At 44.1% G+C, this 18,004-nt stretch overlaps 1 protein-coding gene across 5 annotated transcripts in view; it reads right to left on the reverse strand.

Annotated features, from left to right (window-relative positions):
- INSR (insulin receptor) overlaps window positions 1-18,004 on the reverse strand; it is a 138,072-nt gene that overhangs the window by 17,297 nt on the left and 102,771 nt on the right. For 3 of the 5 annotated variants that reach the window (XR_009049127.1, XM_057708132.1, XM_057708130.1), the window contains exons 10-14: window positions 14,897-15,098; window positions 13,152-13,187; window positions 8,229-8,503; window positions 6,514-6,653; window positions 1,393-1,552 (exon numbers count right to left, since the gene is read on the reverse strand). Coding sequence is in view for 4 of the 5 variants with exons in the window: in XM_057708132.1 (XP_057564115.1) it covers window positions 1,393-1,552; window positions 6,514-6,653; window positions 8,229-8,503; window positions 13,152-13,187; window positions 14,897-15,098 (813 nt within the window). In the remaining variant the exon portion in view is untranslated. The remainder of the gene's footprint in view (window positions 1-1,392; window positions 1,553-6,513; window positions 6,654-8,228; window positions 8,504-13,151; window positions 13,188-14,896; window positions 15,099-18,004) is intronic. The other 2 variants (XM_057708134.1, XM_057708133.1) reach the window with 1 other exon arrangement.

Below are 18,004 nucleotides of genomic sequence, written 5' to 3' on the forward strand. Positions count from 1 at the left end.
GTTATTGGTAAGCCCTTTGGAACACACCTGAGTTTATGCTAAGACATGAGATGGTTCAGGATGGGAGCTGGTCACCAGAAGACCAGGTGTGTGGTAAGAGGGATGGGGAGGCCTCCAGACAGGGATGGGGACTGGAGATGGAGTTTAATCACATGGTCAATGATTCAACCAATCACATTCATGTGATGAAGCCCCAATAAAAACTCTGTTCACCAAAGCTCAGAGGAGCTTCCTGGCTGGCGAACACACCACTATGCCAGGAGGGCAATGTCATGTGTCCTGATTCCATGGGGAGAAGACACAGGAGCCATGTCCAGGGCCCTCCTGGCCCCCACCCTATGTGGCTCTTCATTTGGGTGGTCCTGACTTACATCCTTTGTAATAAAACTGTCATTGTCATACAGCATTTTCCTGACTTTTGTGAGCCATTCTAGCAAATGATCAAATCCAAGGGGGTCGGGATGATGCCCAAATTTGTAGCCAATCAGTCAGAAGTACAGGTGGCCTGGAGAACCCCCAAGCTTGCATCTGGCATCTGAGATAAGGGCTGTCTTAGTGGGAACCACGCTCTTTAACTTGTAGAGTCTGTGCTAATTCTGGTGGGAAGCATCAGAATCGTAGTGCTGTATACCCTGTTGGTGTCAGAACACTCATCCTGGTCCCGACCCTGACCAGAACCATCCCAGCTTTCCGCACTCTCACCACAACTGGTACATGAAAACCCAACCAGCCAAGCAAAAGCTCTATCTGCCCCCTCCCACTCAAATTTCCACTCCTCTTGGTCTACAATCTCCCCTTCTTCCAAGTGTCTGGGTTCCTACCACATGTCAGGCTGAATACCTTCTTCCGCCCCCGATCATACATTCTTCCAGGTTTCCACCAAGATGTCACCACCTCCAGGAAGCACTCCCTGACCAGCTCAGCTCTCCCCACCTCTCCTCACCCTACTGTCCACAGTGTGTCCAGCTCACCCAATGGCAGCACTTCCTACCTGCATGTCAAGAGCACACTCAAGACTGAGTAGATAAGCTCCCACATCCTCCCTTGGAGGGTATGTCCCATCTACAAACAAAGGTGAAGACACCAGTAACAGGAACTAATGTGTTTATCAGATATGCCCTGTGCCAGCCACTTGACACTCATGATGTCTCTGAAACCTCCCTTCACCTCCAAAGGTGGTCCTATTATTATATCTGTGGTCGGATGAAGAAATGCAGGCTCAGAGAGGGCAACCATCTTGCTCTGGTCACACAGCACCAGCCAGTGGACCCAGAAGTCAAGTCAGAGACAGTACCCACAGCCTCCAGGCTTCCCCAACCATCCTCTGAAATGCTCTGCTATGCCCAGCGCCAAGCGCAGACCCTACCAGTTGAAGTGGCCGTGCAGACTTACAATAGTCTGTCACGTAGAAATAGGTGGCTTCTGTCCAGGAGCCGTTGCCCGCTAGGGAGGTGGCCCGAACTCGCACACTGTAATTCCCAGGCGGCAGCCCACGTAGCCTGCAGCCCCGCTCCAGAGCAAAATGCCTTCGAGAGACACAAAGATGCAATTCCTAGAAAGACAAGGATCCTGCTCAGAAGTGACATGGAGGGAGTAAGGCAGAAACACCACAAGGGACAAGTGACTTTGAGACTCGTGGAATTACAGAACCTTAGCCCTGTGGACAAGGCACAGACAGGTTATCACTGACACATGATGCATGGCAACAGCCAATCTTCCTAAGCACGTGGCTCGGATCATGTCATTTTGGCTCAGATCATGTCATTTAATCCTTACAATAACCTCGTGCTTAGCCTTGTGTTAGAAACAAGGAAACTGAGGCTTAGGGTGGAGGTCGGCGACCTTTTGCTGTAAAGGGCCAAAGAGTAAATATTTTCGGCTTCAAGGGGGCAAGACAGTCACTGTCACCAACTCAACCCTGCCATCATAGCTCAAAAGCAGCCAGAGACAGATCCCGAATCCTGAATCTGTAACATCCGTAAACAAATGAGCATGGCTGTGTGCCCACAAAACACGGTGGATGCTGGAAGCTGAACTTCGTAGGCATTTACACATGTCAAGAGATGCTATTCTCCTTTTGATTTTTTTCAACCATTGTGAAAATGTGATGTGAAAGTGATTCTTAGCTCACAAGCTGCACAAAAACAGGCTTTACGTAAATAGCTTGCCCTCCCCTGGTTGGGGAGCTGAAACGATTTGTCCCAGATCTCATAGTTGGTAAGTGACAGGGCAGCCTTTGAACCCAGAACTGTCTGGCTCCAAAACTCTCCTTCAAACCACCGTCGGGTATCTTCACCAGGACTCCAGAAGAGCAGGAAAGAAGGGACCCAGATCACCTAAATCACCTAAGAACCAACCGGTTACGTGGGCTTAATGTCTTAAGGAAAAATTTTAAAACTTCTTCTGTCTCACAGTGCAGGCTTTTGATTTGATTTATTTTACTATCATTAATAGAGTTGGAATCTACTTAAATGTCTGGCAAGAAGAGAGGAGATAAGTAAGGCATACACACCCCAGCAATAAACATGTAAAAAGAGAGAAATCCAGAGAGCTTATTAGGAAAGGCGTGAGGCTCTTCGGGAAATATGACCACAAACCCTGCAAACATCGGCCGAATTTTGAAAACTTTCCAAGACAGCTCCAAGCTAATAGTGCATGCAGAGAACTGGACTGGAAAATTTCAGGAGGGAGTGGGGAGAGACAGAAACGTGAAAACTCTCATGCTTATCATGTGACAATAACAGCAAGAAAACAGATCGGGCTGGCGGCAGGGGTGGGGAAGTCTAGTCCAAAGGTTCTTCCAAGTAGAATGAGTCACCAAGTGGAAAGGGACAAATAAACAAATATAGAAACCAAAGGTAGCTGCTATCTGGGATAAAGGGGAAATGCATCCTCCTGCGCTCACCTCGAGGGGTGAGGACGGAGAAGGGAGCATGGTGGAGGGAACCAGCTCTCTCCACAGACACCAAAAAAGCAAAACAAAAAGCAAAACAAGAAGCAAATCTGATGAAGGGTGAAGAAGCCAGTTATAGAAACGCTTGTGCAAACAAGGGGAAAAAAAAAAAGCAGCTCAAGACTACAAAAATCTACCGAAGCAAGGGATATAAGTGCACAAAACTGAAAATCGATGCTCTTTCCAGGGATGGGGTAGTCTGGGACCAGGGTTCCCCAAGGTGAGAGGAAAAGTGGTAAGGAAGAAATGACTCTACTGCAAGGTTCAAAAGGAGGCAGAATCAAAAACAATGCAGCTAGAGGTGATTTGGGCTGTTAAACTAGCAAATCAAGGGGGAAATGACCTCCCACCAAATGCTGGGGAGAGTTTTGTAAAACTGGCAAAATAATATCCCAACAGTACAACTGGTGTAAAAAAAATTTTTTTTACATTACTTTTTACTTTATCAAATTGATGTCAGACAACTGAAGACAATGTTGGAGATAATCGACAAGTTTTGCTTATGAAAAGTTATCTTTTTTTCTTTTCAGGTATTATAACCTCTCCCTCCTAATTTTCTTTCCATCTCTCTGTTCCCCTAAAAAGCAAATAGACAGACAGGTTGGTCTGTCGAGGATCAGGGTTGGGCTACGCAGCGCAGATGTTACAGTGGGGACTGGTGGTAGGGATTCCTACTAGCGACCCTTGGGCTCCAGGAATGAGAGAGGCAGGCCAGCAAAGGTGGCTGGGAGAAGTTAGGCTTGGGTCCAATGCCAATAGGGTAACAACTGTCTCAATTTACCCAGGTTATCTTGAGATGCAGGGCTTCAGTGCTCAAACCTGGGAAATTCAAGGCAAATGGAGATGCGTTGGTCACAGTTAGCAAAGACCTGTCTCCACAGAGACAGAAAGCAGAAGAGTGATTGCCAGGGGCTGGAGGGAGAGGTAGCAGGGAAGACTGGGGGGTGATGGCTAGGGGGGTGGGCTTTCTCTGGGGGGTGATGAAAATATTCTGAAATTGTGGTGATGCTGGGGGGGGGGACTCGAGGGATGGTGGGGGCGGAGTCGAGGGAGGGAGGGAATACGGAGATATGTGTATAAAAACAGATGATTGAACTTGGTGTACCCCCCCCAAAAAAAATAATTAATTAAAAAAAAATTGTGGTGATGGTTGCACAACTGTGACTATATTAAAAAATCATTGAATGGTACGTGTTAAATGGGTGTGTTTTATAGTATGTGAATGTACCTCAATTCAGCTGTTATCTTAAAACCCTCATGAATGAGCTACTCAGCACACAGCACTATCCTGGTCATATGATTGGGTGTCACGTGATCTCAGCCTGGCTGGAAATCCTGGGACTCAGACTCTCTCTTCCTCTATGCTTGGCACTGAAAGAATATGAGAATTGGAACCACTAAAATCACAGGACAGCCAGGAGCTGCTGGGCTCATGCAAGGACCCCTGAAAATGCAACAGAGCCAAAGGAATTCTGGATCCAGCTGTGCCTGATCTCCTTCGACTCTTCAGTGATGGGAGCTAATAAGCTTCCTTTTTGTCATAAGCTACTTTGGATGGGGGGTTTCTTGCTGCTGGTGGAAGATGAAGAATAACAGCTTGGAGGATCTGAAATCCAGAGCCTGTATCTCAACCTCTGCATTATACTGGGCCATGGTCACGCCCAACATCGTTTTAAAAGGCTGTACATCCACCAGTTTTATGGATGTACCATCTTCTATGTATCCATTCTCCAATGGATGGACATCTACTGGCTTGTACTTTCTGCTAGTGGTGAAAATCTAATGCATAAAGCTTTGCCACCACCCCAAATTTGAATTATTTCCTTAGAATATATGGGATTAATATATATGGGATATTAGATAAACTCTGCAGTAGTAGCTCCCTATGAATCATGCCTCTCTTTATACCCCTGAGGGCTCCCCTCCCACACTGATTCTAGGCATGGTCACTGAAACCACACTGGTGCACGTGTGTCCTTGTTTCTTTTGACAACTCTTTGCAAGACATATAAAAACAGGCCAAGGGTCAGATTTGGTCCACAGATCAGAGTTTGCAGAGATTTCAGTTCTAAATCATCATCAAAGCTGAATATTTGGGCATCAAAAGATATGGTCCCAGGAAGGATCAAGAGAGGGAGGTCCATCTGTCCTTTCTGGCTTGGGGAAGCCAAGCTGTGCCCACCTGGTTACAGGATGACTCTCCCCCAAAGTTCCAGGAAATCGGGCAGTTTTGCTACAACCTCTGTTAGGGGCTGGCAATCAAGGGCCCACAGGCTGAATCCAGTCCACTGCTTGATTTTGTAAATAAAGTTTTATTGGCACACAGCCACTGCCATTCACTTTCACATTGTCTGTGTCTGCTTTGGAGCTATAACGGCAGAGCTGAGCCGTTGATCCAGAGACTGTATGGTTCCCAAAGCTGAAAATATTAACTCCCTGGCCCCTTTTAGAAAATGACCTCTGATCCACATGATCACCCTCATTTGCAGATGGCAGGTGCCAGAGCCCAATGGTCTGGGTTTGGGTGTTGGGTGTGTGACTTTGAGAAAGTCTATCAGCCCCTTGAATTTCCATTCTTTTAGCTGTAAATGGAGACACTAGCAGACTCTCCCTTGTAGGGTCATTGTGAGGTGCAAATGGACAAAAGTGCTCAACTGACAGCAGGGTCAGATTCAAGAAGGTGACCTGACATCTGCCTGAAGTCACCCGGTAAAGGGAAGAATTGTCCCCACTCAGGTCCAAGCCCCAGCAGTGCCTCTCCTGGCAGGTGTATACCCCAAACCCTTTCAGAGGATAGAGACCTGCCCCACAGTGGTTACAGGCTTAAAGCAGGGGCCAGCAAATCCAGCCTGCTTGCTGCCTGTTTTTTGCAAGTAAAGTTTTATTGGCACACAACCATACCCCTCCATTTACATAGTGTCTATACAGCGGCTTTGAAAATGCAAAGGCAGAGTTGAGTATTTGCATCAGACAGCATCTGACCACAAAGCCAAACATGTTTCCTATCTGGCCCTTTACCGAAAAAAATTACCAACCCCTGGATGAGAACATCAGATAGCCTTGAGTTTGAATCCTGACTCTATTCATATAAATCTTGGATGCAACTTAAATTCTGGATGCCTCAGTCCCAAGCTCATGGGTTTATTCTCAGGATTTATTGCCCTTCCTTGTTTATTTTTATTAGCTTCACATTTTGACATTTCTGAAATTGGAATGCATCTTACACTTAGAATTGGCAGACCCTTTTTCTTCCTTAGAGATCCATAAGAATAACAGGGCCTCTTATCACATCTAGATGTGGTAAAGTAGGATAAATGAGATACCATCTGTAAAGCATGTAGCATGCATGGAGCACACAGTAAGTCCTGGGGATAGTTTGGCTACAATGAAATGTGTAAGTTGGCATTTCTGACCCCTCTCCTTGGAAAGTCATCTATCAAGGCTCTGAGTCCTCATGACAAAGCATCTAATAAGAGAAGCACAAGGGCCAGAAATTAAGAAGAGGAAGGACGTACCAATGACAGCCTTGAAGGCACATCCCCTGACATCAAGGATCTTACCTCATCGCCGTATCGTCGATAACTCACTTCGTACAGCACGATCAGACCGTTGGGTTCCTTGGGCTCCTGCCACATCAAGTGAACGACATTGTTCTCGAAGATTTCGTGGGTCACAGGGCCAACAATATCATCTGCCTTGGCTGAGGGGAGCAGTGGTTAGAGCCAGGGACTCGATCCCTGGATCAAATCCCACCTCCACCACTTAGCAGCTGAGCAACCTTAAAACTGGTTATATAACCTTCCTGTGTTCTATTTCCCTTATGGGAGGATGGACATATGAAACTCACTTCATGGGATTCTCTACATATTTATGTCTGTCTGTCTATCTATCAATTGATGGATTAATCGAACTATGTCACATCCTGTTGGTTCTGTTTCTCTGGAGAACACCATATACATATATATATATATACACACACAGACATATATGGTTAAGTCAAAAATCATCCGCACTCCGGTTATATTAAAACTTCTGTTCACCTCACTGTCTTATCAGTGCTTTCCGTTCAAGGCTACTGTCTCCCCAGTCACTGCTGTGCAGGTGTGAACGTGTTACATCAGTTCATTTGCAACTGTGGTGCGAGCAAAACTGGATGCCCCACTTGTGATCTGCATGAAAGAAGAGCAGCGTGCAGTGATTCGTTTTTTGTGGTCTGAGGGTGTACCTGGTGCCGTTATTTATTGAAGACTTTGTGTGCCATATGGAGAAAGTGTTTTGTCACGAAGAAGTGTGTATGAATGGATAGAGAAGTTCAAGGAAGGTCGCACAAGGGTTAGCCATCAAGAAGGAGCCAGATTAACTTCTGATGAAGTGAAGACAGAGGAGCATTCATGGCTCGCAGCTAAGCCTGAAACATTTTTTAATGAGGGAATATGAAAGCTTGTTGACAGATCGACAAAGTGTATTGAAGAGCAAGGAGATTATGTCGAAAAATTATGTATTTGTCTTTTCTAAAAGTTAATTAAAATTAATTCTATAGCCAGAGTGCAGAAAATCTTTGACTCACCCTCGTGTGTGTGTGTGTGTGTGTGTGTGTGTTTTAATTTTATTTTATTTTTCTTACGGCATGTATGTACTTTCTAAAGTTTATATAATGGCTATGACGACTCATACAATTACAAAATAATTTAGGTAAACACAGATGGACCTTGAGGGCATTATGTTAAGTGAAATAAGCCCAAAAGAGAAAGACTGATAGTGTATGATCTAACTTATATGCGGATGATAAAAAAGCTGAATTCATAGGAACAGAAAGTAGAATGGTGGTTCCCAGGGGTTGGGGGTGAGGGAAACGGGGAGATGGTGGTCAAAAGGTACAAACTTCCAATGATAAGCTGAGTTCGTTCTGAGGATCCAATGTACACCATGGTGATTACAGTTAACAGTACTGTGTTATATACTTGAAAGCTGCTAAGAGAGGAGATCTTAAATGTTCTCACCACAAAAAAAAGAAATGGTAATTATGTGCCCTAATGGAGATGTGAGCTAATGCTATTGTGGTAATGATTTTGCAATACGTAAGTATATCAAATCGACACACTGTACACCTTAAATGCACACAATGTTATATGTCAACTGCACCTCAATAACACTGGGGGAAAATGAAAAATGATTAAGGCAAAGACGTTAACGTCACATATATGCTGCCTAGGGGGTGGAGAGCTTTTCCTTGGTCAGCCTGGGTCTCTTGGCCCCATGATGTGAGCTGACCCACCTTCAGGCATGGTCCTGGCGCTGACATATGCAGCCACGCTGCACCTCTCCTCGGGGGAATCTTGGTTGCAAGCCTGCAGCTCGATGCGATAGCCGGTAAAGTGACGCAGACCGGAGATGACCAGTGACTCCTTGTTCACCACTTTCTCAAAGGGTCTGTGCTCCTCTGAGCTCGTGGGTGCGCTCGGTGAGGATGTATTAAGGAATCCCGGAATAGTAGGCATGGCCGCTGTCACATTCCCCACGTCGCCAAGGGCCCTGCGTTTCCTCGACGGCCTGTCATGACAGTAGGACACACCTGGTCACACGATCACCATCTTTTTAAAACATGCTGCTGGAAAATAAAAGGCTTAAAACCAAAGACTGAGGTGCAATGAGATTCAAGGTGGCGCGTAGATTACAATGTAAATTTCCAGGAATTACAACCCAGAGTAGTTTTCAAGATACCCTCATAGGCACCATGTCAGGCAGGCCCACCCCAAGAAGGGGTGTGGGGGTTCCGGGACCATTCATAGTAGACACACCAATATTCCCCTTGACATGCTTGATTTCAGATTTTCATCTTGCAGATTAATAGTCCAGCCAGGGTCAGTGTTAAAAATAAGATGCCAAGAGCTTGTAAGAATCTAGCTTTTCAGGAAGCCCTACCAAATGGTCCAAGCTACTTGACAACATCACCAGTTTAACCAGGAGAAATGCATCTTCTGGTCCTTAAGACCCTCTTGGACACCTGCATAATCTAAGTGATTATACTTCAATTCTTGGTAAAAGAATCTTATCATCCAGGTTGCTAAGGGTACCTCCAAAAAAGGCCTATGCATTTGGCACATTTTCCCCCTTAAAAAGATACATGAAGAATAATGTTAACAGCCTAAAAAAATTATAAATCCAAAAAAAAAAAAGTATAAAGAAAATTTGAATTACTCATCATTCCACTGTCCATGTGTCCTTTGGACAATTATTTTTATTACATATGGGTATGACGGGGATCAAGCTAGTTTTATAATCCACTTTGCTGACTTGTTGTAGTAGAAGCGTTCTCAGATATTCTCCTGAAAACATAATGTTTGAAGTAGGACAGAATTTATGTTTTTATTCTTTCCCAATGTAAAGGTTTTCCCTCCTTGTTATGAAAGTACCACGTGCTCATTGCAGAAAACTTGGAGAACTGTAGAATATTCCATTTAATGCATGAGCCATAACAGACTTAGTCATCCTCTTATTTTTTTAATGTAAGTGTATTCCCAATTTGTTGATATTATAAATATTACTGTGATCATTATCTGAGTGTCTCATTAGTTCCCAAAAGTAGATTCTAAGAGAAATCACTACATTATGCCTCTTCATACCTATGGCTAAACTGCTACCCTCCAGATCCTTCATACTGACTTGTGGTCTCACTAGTAGCCCATGAAACTACATCTCTGGATAATCTCAGCAACGCTGAGGGTTAAAAGGAGTTTTTGTTTTGTTTTGTTTTTTCTTTTTCATATTTTCAACCTGAGGAAAAAATAATCTTACGCATTACTCTACTGCTTTATTTGCACCTCTGTGTACTGCTGAGTATAACGTCTTTTGTCCTTTATTGATTCTTTTGTGTTTCTCTAAGGACTTGTCCATCCTTGTCCTTTGCCCATCCTTTCTATGAAGTTCTAGAATCTTCATCACTCCTATTCCTGCACTGTTCATTCACGAAGGACATTAACCCTTTATCGATTTATCCTGGTTTGCTGTGTGCCAGTGAGTTTTCTTGAAATGATTTGAAACAATCTTTCACATTTATCTATATAAGTTTATATCTCAGCAATTAAAAAAATTTTTTCCTTTACAGGTAATTCTAGATGGGGTTTCTAAGGTTTTAGGGCAATTATGAAAGATTTATATTTTATTTATTTATATTTTAATTGTTGTTAGTGTATCTACTGTCTTTTTGTTTCTTTATATTGTACTACTTTCCCAAACTCTCATTCTAAGAGTTTCAGGGTTGATTTTCTTAGGTTTTCAAGGAACACACTTGAAAAAGCGTCAGCAAATTTTTCCCATACGTGCTAGATAATAAATATTTGGGATTTTGTGGGATGTGGTTTTTGTCACAACTATTCAACTTCCAATGGCTTTCAAGCCATGCAGGTTGAAAACAGCCATTGACACAATGTAAACAAATGGATGTGGCTACATTCCAATAAAACTCATTGACAAAAACAGGTATTCGGTCTACCCTTGCCCTAGAATACCTGAAAATATCAATGATTTTATTTCCCACAATCCATTCCGGACAATTCTAATTTCTGTATTACTGCATTGGCTAGATATCCAGAGAAATGTTCATCAGTAACAATGCAGCTGGCTTCCTTCCAAAGCTAACAAGAATCGTTTTAAGAAAGATGTTAGCTTGGCTGTTGGTTGCATCTAGGATTTATTTATCTTGTTGCAGAAGGTTTCTATTCCTAGTTTTATAAAAGGCCTCTCTCCCTCCCTTTCTCTAAATTAGTAATTTTTAATAAATGTTATTGAATGAGATTATTATGATTTCCCTTACTGGGCATCTTGATGAATTAGATTCTATTATCAGAATGCCTGATCATGAACCATCCTTGCACTCATGAGATAAACAATATTGCCAGCACGGTGGTTTTATGTAGGACACGCGGATCTAAAACTCCCATATTAGCTGGTCCTGGGGTTTTCTTTCAATGTAGCATCTTTGTCAGGTTCTGCTAAGGGGTGCTATGTTAGTTTTATAAAATGAATTAGGAAGACTTGCCATAGATTTCTATGCTCTGGAAAAGTTTCTCTATTACAGAAAATATACAGGAAAAAAAAGAATATATACAGAAAATAGTTGCTCTTTGAGAGTGTGAAAGAACACATCTGCAAAACTCTCCGAGACTGGGGCCTTTTTTTTTTTTTAGAAATTGACACAGTTTTTTAAGTCTTTTCCCAAGGTTATTAGGATATTTAACCTTTCTGCTTCTTCTTGAATTAGCTTAGACAAGTTAAAATTTCCCACCTCTCTGAAAGTTTCAAGTTGAATAGCTCATGTTTATCCACAAAATTCAACATAGTAAAATCTTTGTCAGACTTCAGTTTTACGTCACCTTCTTTACCTCTAGTTATTTGTGGGTATTTTCCTTTGATTACTTTTACCACAAGTTAGCGATACTGATTTTTCCCTCCCCCCCAATGCATTATATTTTACATTTTAAAGTTTTTTCCTTAACTTTCAAAAGCATTTAAGTCTACTACTTTGCAACAAAGTCCAGCTTTGGCAATATTCTCTACAAGTGAAGGTATGTGATGTGCATGTCTCCGTTATTTTCCAAATGGATTTTGATGAAAGTTCCCATTTCGATCAACTTTCACCCAAGAGAAGTCTAAGTGATCCACTTTTAATCCCCAGGAAGTAGGGTTTTCTGTTCAAACGTTTGTAGTTTACCTTTAGTTTTTATCACGTTGTAGTCAGAAATCAAACCCTACTTTGGGGGGTACTCACAAAGATTTTCTTTGTGGTCTTTTTGTCTGAAAAGACCAGTGACATTCTTGACTGGAATGTCAAACCAAAGCTATTAAACCAAAGATACACACTTATTAGCAAGGTTCAGAACATCTCCACACAAGGAAGGTGGGCCTTCCAAAAAATGACAGACACTGGGGCCTCGTGAAGAATGACTGAGAATTCGATATGTGAACAAAGGGAAACATAAATGGTTTCAAACAGGCCAAATATGCATAAACCAGAAGGATTAGCCTCAAAAAGACCACGAAGTGGTCATGAAAGACACCCCCAAACAAAGCATCAACTGACTTCTCCCTCTCCCTACACACACAGCACTTTATTATCCACAGGCTCACACTAGCTCAGTGGTTCTCAACCATCAGTGATTCTGCCCCTGGTCCCACCCCCGAGGGGACATTTGGCCTGTCTGGAGATGGTTTCGGTTGTGACTTTTTGGGGGATGGTGTGACACTGACTTCAGAGGGGTGGAGACCAAGGATGCCGCCCATGATTCTACAATACACGTGGCAGTCTCCACAACTGAGAAGGATATGGCCTCAAATGCCAAAAAGTCTAACGTCGAGAAACTCTCGTCTGGATCAAGACCTCAAATTTCTAGACCTTTCTTCACTACAGATTATATTCCAAACGACCGCTAGAGGGCAGATCGGGGCCGCACACGGCCGAAAAATAAATTTAAAAAAAACCCCTCAACTGGAAGAGTAAAGTCCCTCCGCGTGGCCCCCATCCTGCCTTTCCAATCTCTCCTCCTGTTGTTCCCAAGAGTTCAGGATTCTTTCCACCTACTTGCCCTTCCCCAAGTTCTCTCTGCCTGTCCCCTCCTGGCCCCCCCCCCCAATCTCCTTAATTTTTTTTTTAATTGAAGTATAATTGATTCTTTGAGACACAGGTCAAAGGGGAGCATCCTTGACTGTCCTCAGTGGAATTCAGGGGCTCAGCACACCTGTCCTCACACCTGTCATCCCGCACTTGTCACCCCAAATAAAAATGTTCTGCTCCCAGATCAGCCTTCCCCACTACCTGCCGCTAAGTGTGGTTTCGACCCTGGGTGCAGGGGCACAGTTCTGCACACACAGTAGGCATGATAAATAAATGGGTAGTGAGTCAATGCATGGAGGAAAAATGCGCGGCATCTAGGAGATGCCCAGAAAGTTCGCCCTTGACTCCATATTTTAGTAAGAGTGTGTTAGTTAGGATTTTTTTTTTGCCCACATTCAGGGTGAAGACGTTTAACGTGTGAATTTGTGAAGCGCCCAGTCTCGACAGAGCAGCACAATACATGCATCAAACCACAGAAGACCCTGGGGTCTCAAAGAGGCACAACATGCTTCCTGCCCAGCTGGCCCCCCTGACCCGGTGCTGTGCAGCCCCCACGGGCCACGCGGACGTCCCACAGGTGAGTCGTACCTAGCGTCCTCGGCAACAGGGCCTGAAGAGGATTTTCTGTGAAAACAAAACCAGCCGCTTTGAGGACAGACAGAACTTCTTCAGACAGACCTTTTGCTTCTGCCACCCTGGTAGCCACATCCTGTGCCAGCAGCCCAAGGGCACCTGCCCTGGACCATGGACCACTTATTCCCATCACGTGAACCACATCTTCCCAGCAGGTGCGGAGAACCCAGCAAGGGGCTGGGGGCGGGGGGGAGGGGGAGGAGAGAATCAGAGAAAACACCCCCCAGAGACCTGGTCATCTGGGGTTCCCATGGGATGTCAAACTTAACACTACTTTTAAACCTCAGAACTGACTCAGCCATTATCCTTAAGTCTGGTTGCGTTTAAACAGGTAAAACAGTAACCGCCCCCATGCCTGGGCTGCACCGTTTAGTGCTCTTTTGGACTCAGGGTCACATAAGAGTGCAAGAAAGAGAAAAGAAGGAATGTTATATACTGATGGTTCTGGGGAAACCTCTACCAGAGGCAGTGCTGGGCTTTTGAAGAGACCCATTTTAGAACCTGGTTTTATCCTGATGCAAACTTTTTTTTCCACTTTGGAAATGGCCAATTGCATTGGACATTTCTGGGTACCCATCTGGTGAAGTCTGGGGATGGAGTGGGGAGAGTCAAGAGTGGAGAGGGAGGGGGCAGATGAAAGCCCCCAGCACACATTTGCTTTGAAAGCCTGGGCAGAGTCGCTCCTACGCAAAAAGCAAACAAAAACAAACAAAAAACAAACAAACAAAAAAACACACACAGGCTTTGGACCCATAAAGGGAAGATGGAAACTGCTTCAGTAGGTTACCGTAAAAATGCATGAATTCATAAGATGCAGACAGTGCTACTGCCACCTAGTGGGTGGAGGCCAGGGATGCTGCCCAACAACCTGCAAGGCACAGGATGGTCCCACCCCAGAGAATACTCAGGCTCTAAACATCAATAGGGCCAAGGCTGAGAATCCCCGTATGACTCGTATAATCTCACAACCCTAAAAAACAGGAACTACTTTTCTCTCCACTCTTCAGATGAATAAACGGAGGCACCTGAGAGAGGTAAAATTAACCTGTGACCCACAGAAACTTGCATTCTACCTAAGTGTCTCTGCTTGCAGGAAAGGTAAAGTGTGAAAAACCAAGAATCATTTTTACAGCAAACCCTCTCCGTAGATCAGATGTACATCAGCAAACAAGCCCCTTCACTCACTAAAGGAAACATTTAAATAGAAGCCTCTGGGGTTTTGAAGAGGTCATGGAAAGTTCTGGAAGAATAAAAAAAATTACAGATTTTAAAAAGAGAATGCACTGAGCTTGAGACTCAGCCACAAATCAAGCATGAGGCCGGGCAGGCATTTCTCTGTCATCTAATATGATACTTGAAGCTATCGATTATTGATTATTATCTATAATCATCTATTAGATAATAATCAATTGTCGATAATCTAATGGAGTTCGTTTCAGAACTGAGATTGAGACAGGAGACGGCAGTAAAGAGTTCATGAGACATCAGAAAGCAAAGGTTGAGTTTTTTAACACTCCCCACCCCCCATCCCCTCTTTAGTGGTGATTATTCCTTCTTCCTGGTAAGGTATTTATTGAAATCGCAAAATCTCTTCCTCCATCCAGGGAAGTGGTTCAGCGTGGACTCTGCCCACCCTCTGCGTCCCCACTTCATCTTGTTCCCTAAAGACCCCAGACCCCAAGCCAGTGACAAATCCTGACCTGGGGATGAAAACCACATTGTGCAGGTAATCTTCGAATGTCTTCCTGAACGAGGACTCCTCCAGCTCCTTGAGGATCTGAGAGTCGGTCTTCGGGCAGGAGCAGCATTCCCCAGCAGACTCCTCGTACTCACTCTGATTGTGCTTCTGGGACCCCTCAGACTCAAACGGTGGAGACCAGGTCCGGGAGGGCAGCTTTAACCCTGGACAAAGACAGAGCAGGGCTCAGGTACCCCCACTATACACACACACACACATGCAAGCAAAGGGGACCTTCTCAGAGAGGCTGGGCACACAGGGCAGAGCTCAGGGCCAGGGTCTGGGCTCAAGCTCTACTGGGAAAAATGAGCTCTCTCACTGGAGGGTCCTGGCAACTGAGAAAGTGCCTGTCAGTGTGCAGCAGTGTCGGACACCATAACCCCACAAGGCTGGAGGCTGAAGGTAACCAGGCCTTGTGGAACTTACATTCCAGTGGACGAGGTGCACGGGGGTGGGAGGAATACAGAATAAATTAATAAATACATATGCAGGGTGAAAGGACAGAGGGTGTCTGGGAGAGGGGAATGTCTCAGAGAAAGTGACCACTAAGCAGTCCCCAAGTAAGTAACGGAATGAGCCATGTACATATCCTGCCGTAAGGCAATTCAGACAGCAAAGAGCAAGTGCAAAGGCCCTGAGGTAGGAATTTCCTTGGCATGTCAGAAGACACCAAGGACCCAGTGTAGCTGGAAGGGGGATGAGGGAGAAAATGGTGGGAGGTTAGATTAGAAAAGGACTGGGGGCCAAGTCCTTTGGGGACTTGGGGGCTGAATGAATGAATGAATCATCAACCAACCAGGTAACTATAAAAGGATAAGAGAGTAGAGCAGAACTGCAATGGAATTCTAAGGGGTCAGAGTTACAGAGGCAGTGGTTATACTGAGCAGTCAAGCTGCACGGTACAAATGAAAGGATCTACAATGCATTCAGGAAAACAGAAATTAGAGCAGAGCAATCGTTCTCAGCAGGGCAGGGGTGATTCAGCACTGCTTCCCCCACCCCCGCCACCCTGGACAACAGGCATGGTCTGGTGACATTTTGGTGTTGGCCAGGGATGCTGCTGGACATTCTACCTTACAGAGGACAGCCCCCACCACAAAGAATTATCCGGCCCCAAATGTCAACAGTGATGGATGAAAGACAAGAGAGGAAATTGGGGGAAGGACTTTTTCAGAGAAGCACAGAAAAGAGAATTTTTTAAAGAGGAAAAAAGTAAAAAAGAACTTCTCAAGGTCCTGCTCTTAAAAATACCACACGGTTTTTTTAAGTACCACAGTTGGTGTGTCTTGACCCCTGAGGTCCAGTCCCAGGGATGCCTGGTGCCTGTCACTTCTGGTACAGCCTGGAGGATGCAGGCTACTCTTTAAGGGAAAAAACCATGCCCTTGATGCTGGGTGCCTACTTGTGTCTATTGAGCAAAGGAAATTCCATCTCTTCCTCTCCCTTTCAATGGCTCCGGTAGACAATGAGCTCAAAGTATTTTCCTGTGAATGGAAGCTTTGCAAATCCTTAAAATTCTTCTTAGTGTTTATTCATAGACATGGAATAACCTGTGTGGGTTAGCTGTTAGAGGGGCTATTGATGGCATTATGGATGGAAAAAAAACTTGGGATTTCCTTAGAAAAGTGTGCATGTGTGGGGCGGGGGGGGGGGTCCTGATTTTTTTTTTCTGGGGAGGAAGGGACTTTTGATCAGGCATAGACATAGCTCCTGACACCTGTCACCCCTTCTGCATGACACTTGCTGCCCCGTGGATTTTCTGTGAGTATAAAGTAAAGTGAGGTATCTAGGACAGTCAAATCCATAGAGACAAAGGAGAAAGGTGGGTACCAGGGGCTGGGAGAGGGGATGGGGAGTCAGTGTTTAATGGGGGTAAAGTTTGCAGTTTGGGAAGATGAGAAAGTTCTGGACATGGAGGGTGGGGATGGTTACACAGCACTGTGAGTGTACTTAATGCCACTGAGCTGTGCACTTAAAAGCAGTTCAAATGGTAAATTTTGTGTTATGTATATTTTACAATAAAAAGCCATATAGTTGATAAGGCTGTACAGTATAACTGCAATATACAACTCAGTATCAGAGTAGAAGCTAAAAGTTCTCACCAAAAAAAGAGATAAATATGTGACATGATAGATGTATTAATTAACTAGATGGGAGGAATCCTTTCACAATGTGTATAGATATAAAATCATCAAAATTTACACTTTAAATATCTTATGATTTTACTTGTCAGTTCTACCTCAATAAAGCTAAAAAAAAAAAAAAACCCAAACACTTGTGATACTAAAGGAAGCTACGACTGGGCACGGTTAATCAACTGTTGATCTTGTGTGTGTTAGAAAGTTTATTTGTATATTTGGGTTTTTTAATTGTGGCAAAATACACATAACAAAAAAATTATCATCTTAATCATTTTTAAGTGTACGATTCAGTGGCATTAAGTATATTCACATTATTGTGCAAACATCCCCACCACCCATCTCCAAACTTTCTCACCTTCTCAAACTGAAATTCTGTCCCCATTAAATATTCACCCCCCAATCCCTCCCCCAGCCCCTGGCACCCACCATCCAACTTCCTTTTTCTCTATAGATTTCACTCCTCTAGGGACCTCCTAAGAGTTGAATCATATGATATCCATCCTCAGTAAGTTTATTTTTTAATTACATAAACTTTGGCATCATTACAAATAAAACCACATCAGACTGTCATATTGTAATGATAGATTCAGACTTCCAGAATAAAAGTTGTTGCTCGAAAGAAAGAAAGAAAGAAAGAAAGAAAGAAAGAAAGAAAGAAAGAAAGAAAAGAAAAGAAAGGAAAGAAAGAAAACATTGCCTGCCCCGATGCGGGTGGCAGTTCTAGCTGGCGGTTTCAGTTACTCAAATGCAGGGCCAACAGCTCACAGTTGAGCCGATGACTTCGCTTGCTCTCAAGTTATATAAAGCATCCAAGGAGATAAATCACGTTTGCAACCCTCTACTCAGGCGGGGGATGAGGTCACAGGCGTACATATAGCACATGATCTTAGAGCTGGGACAGCTCCCGGAGATCATCTGGCCTCCCGCCC

Source organism: Hippopotamus amphibius, chromosome 15 (genome assembly GCF_030028045.1).
Source record: "Hippopotamus amphibius kiboko isolate mHipAmp2 chromosome 15, mHipAmp2.hap2, whole genome shotgun sequence".
Classification (NCBI taxonomy): domain Eukaryota; kingdom Metazoa; phylum Chordata; class Mammalia; order Artiodactyla; family Hippopotamidae; genus Hippopotamus; species Hippopotamus amphibius.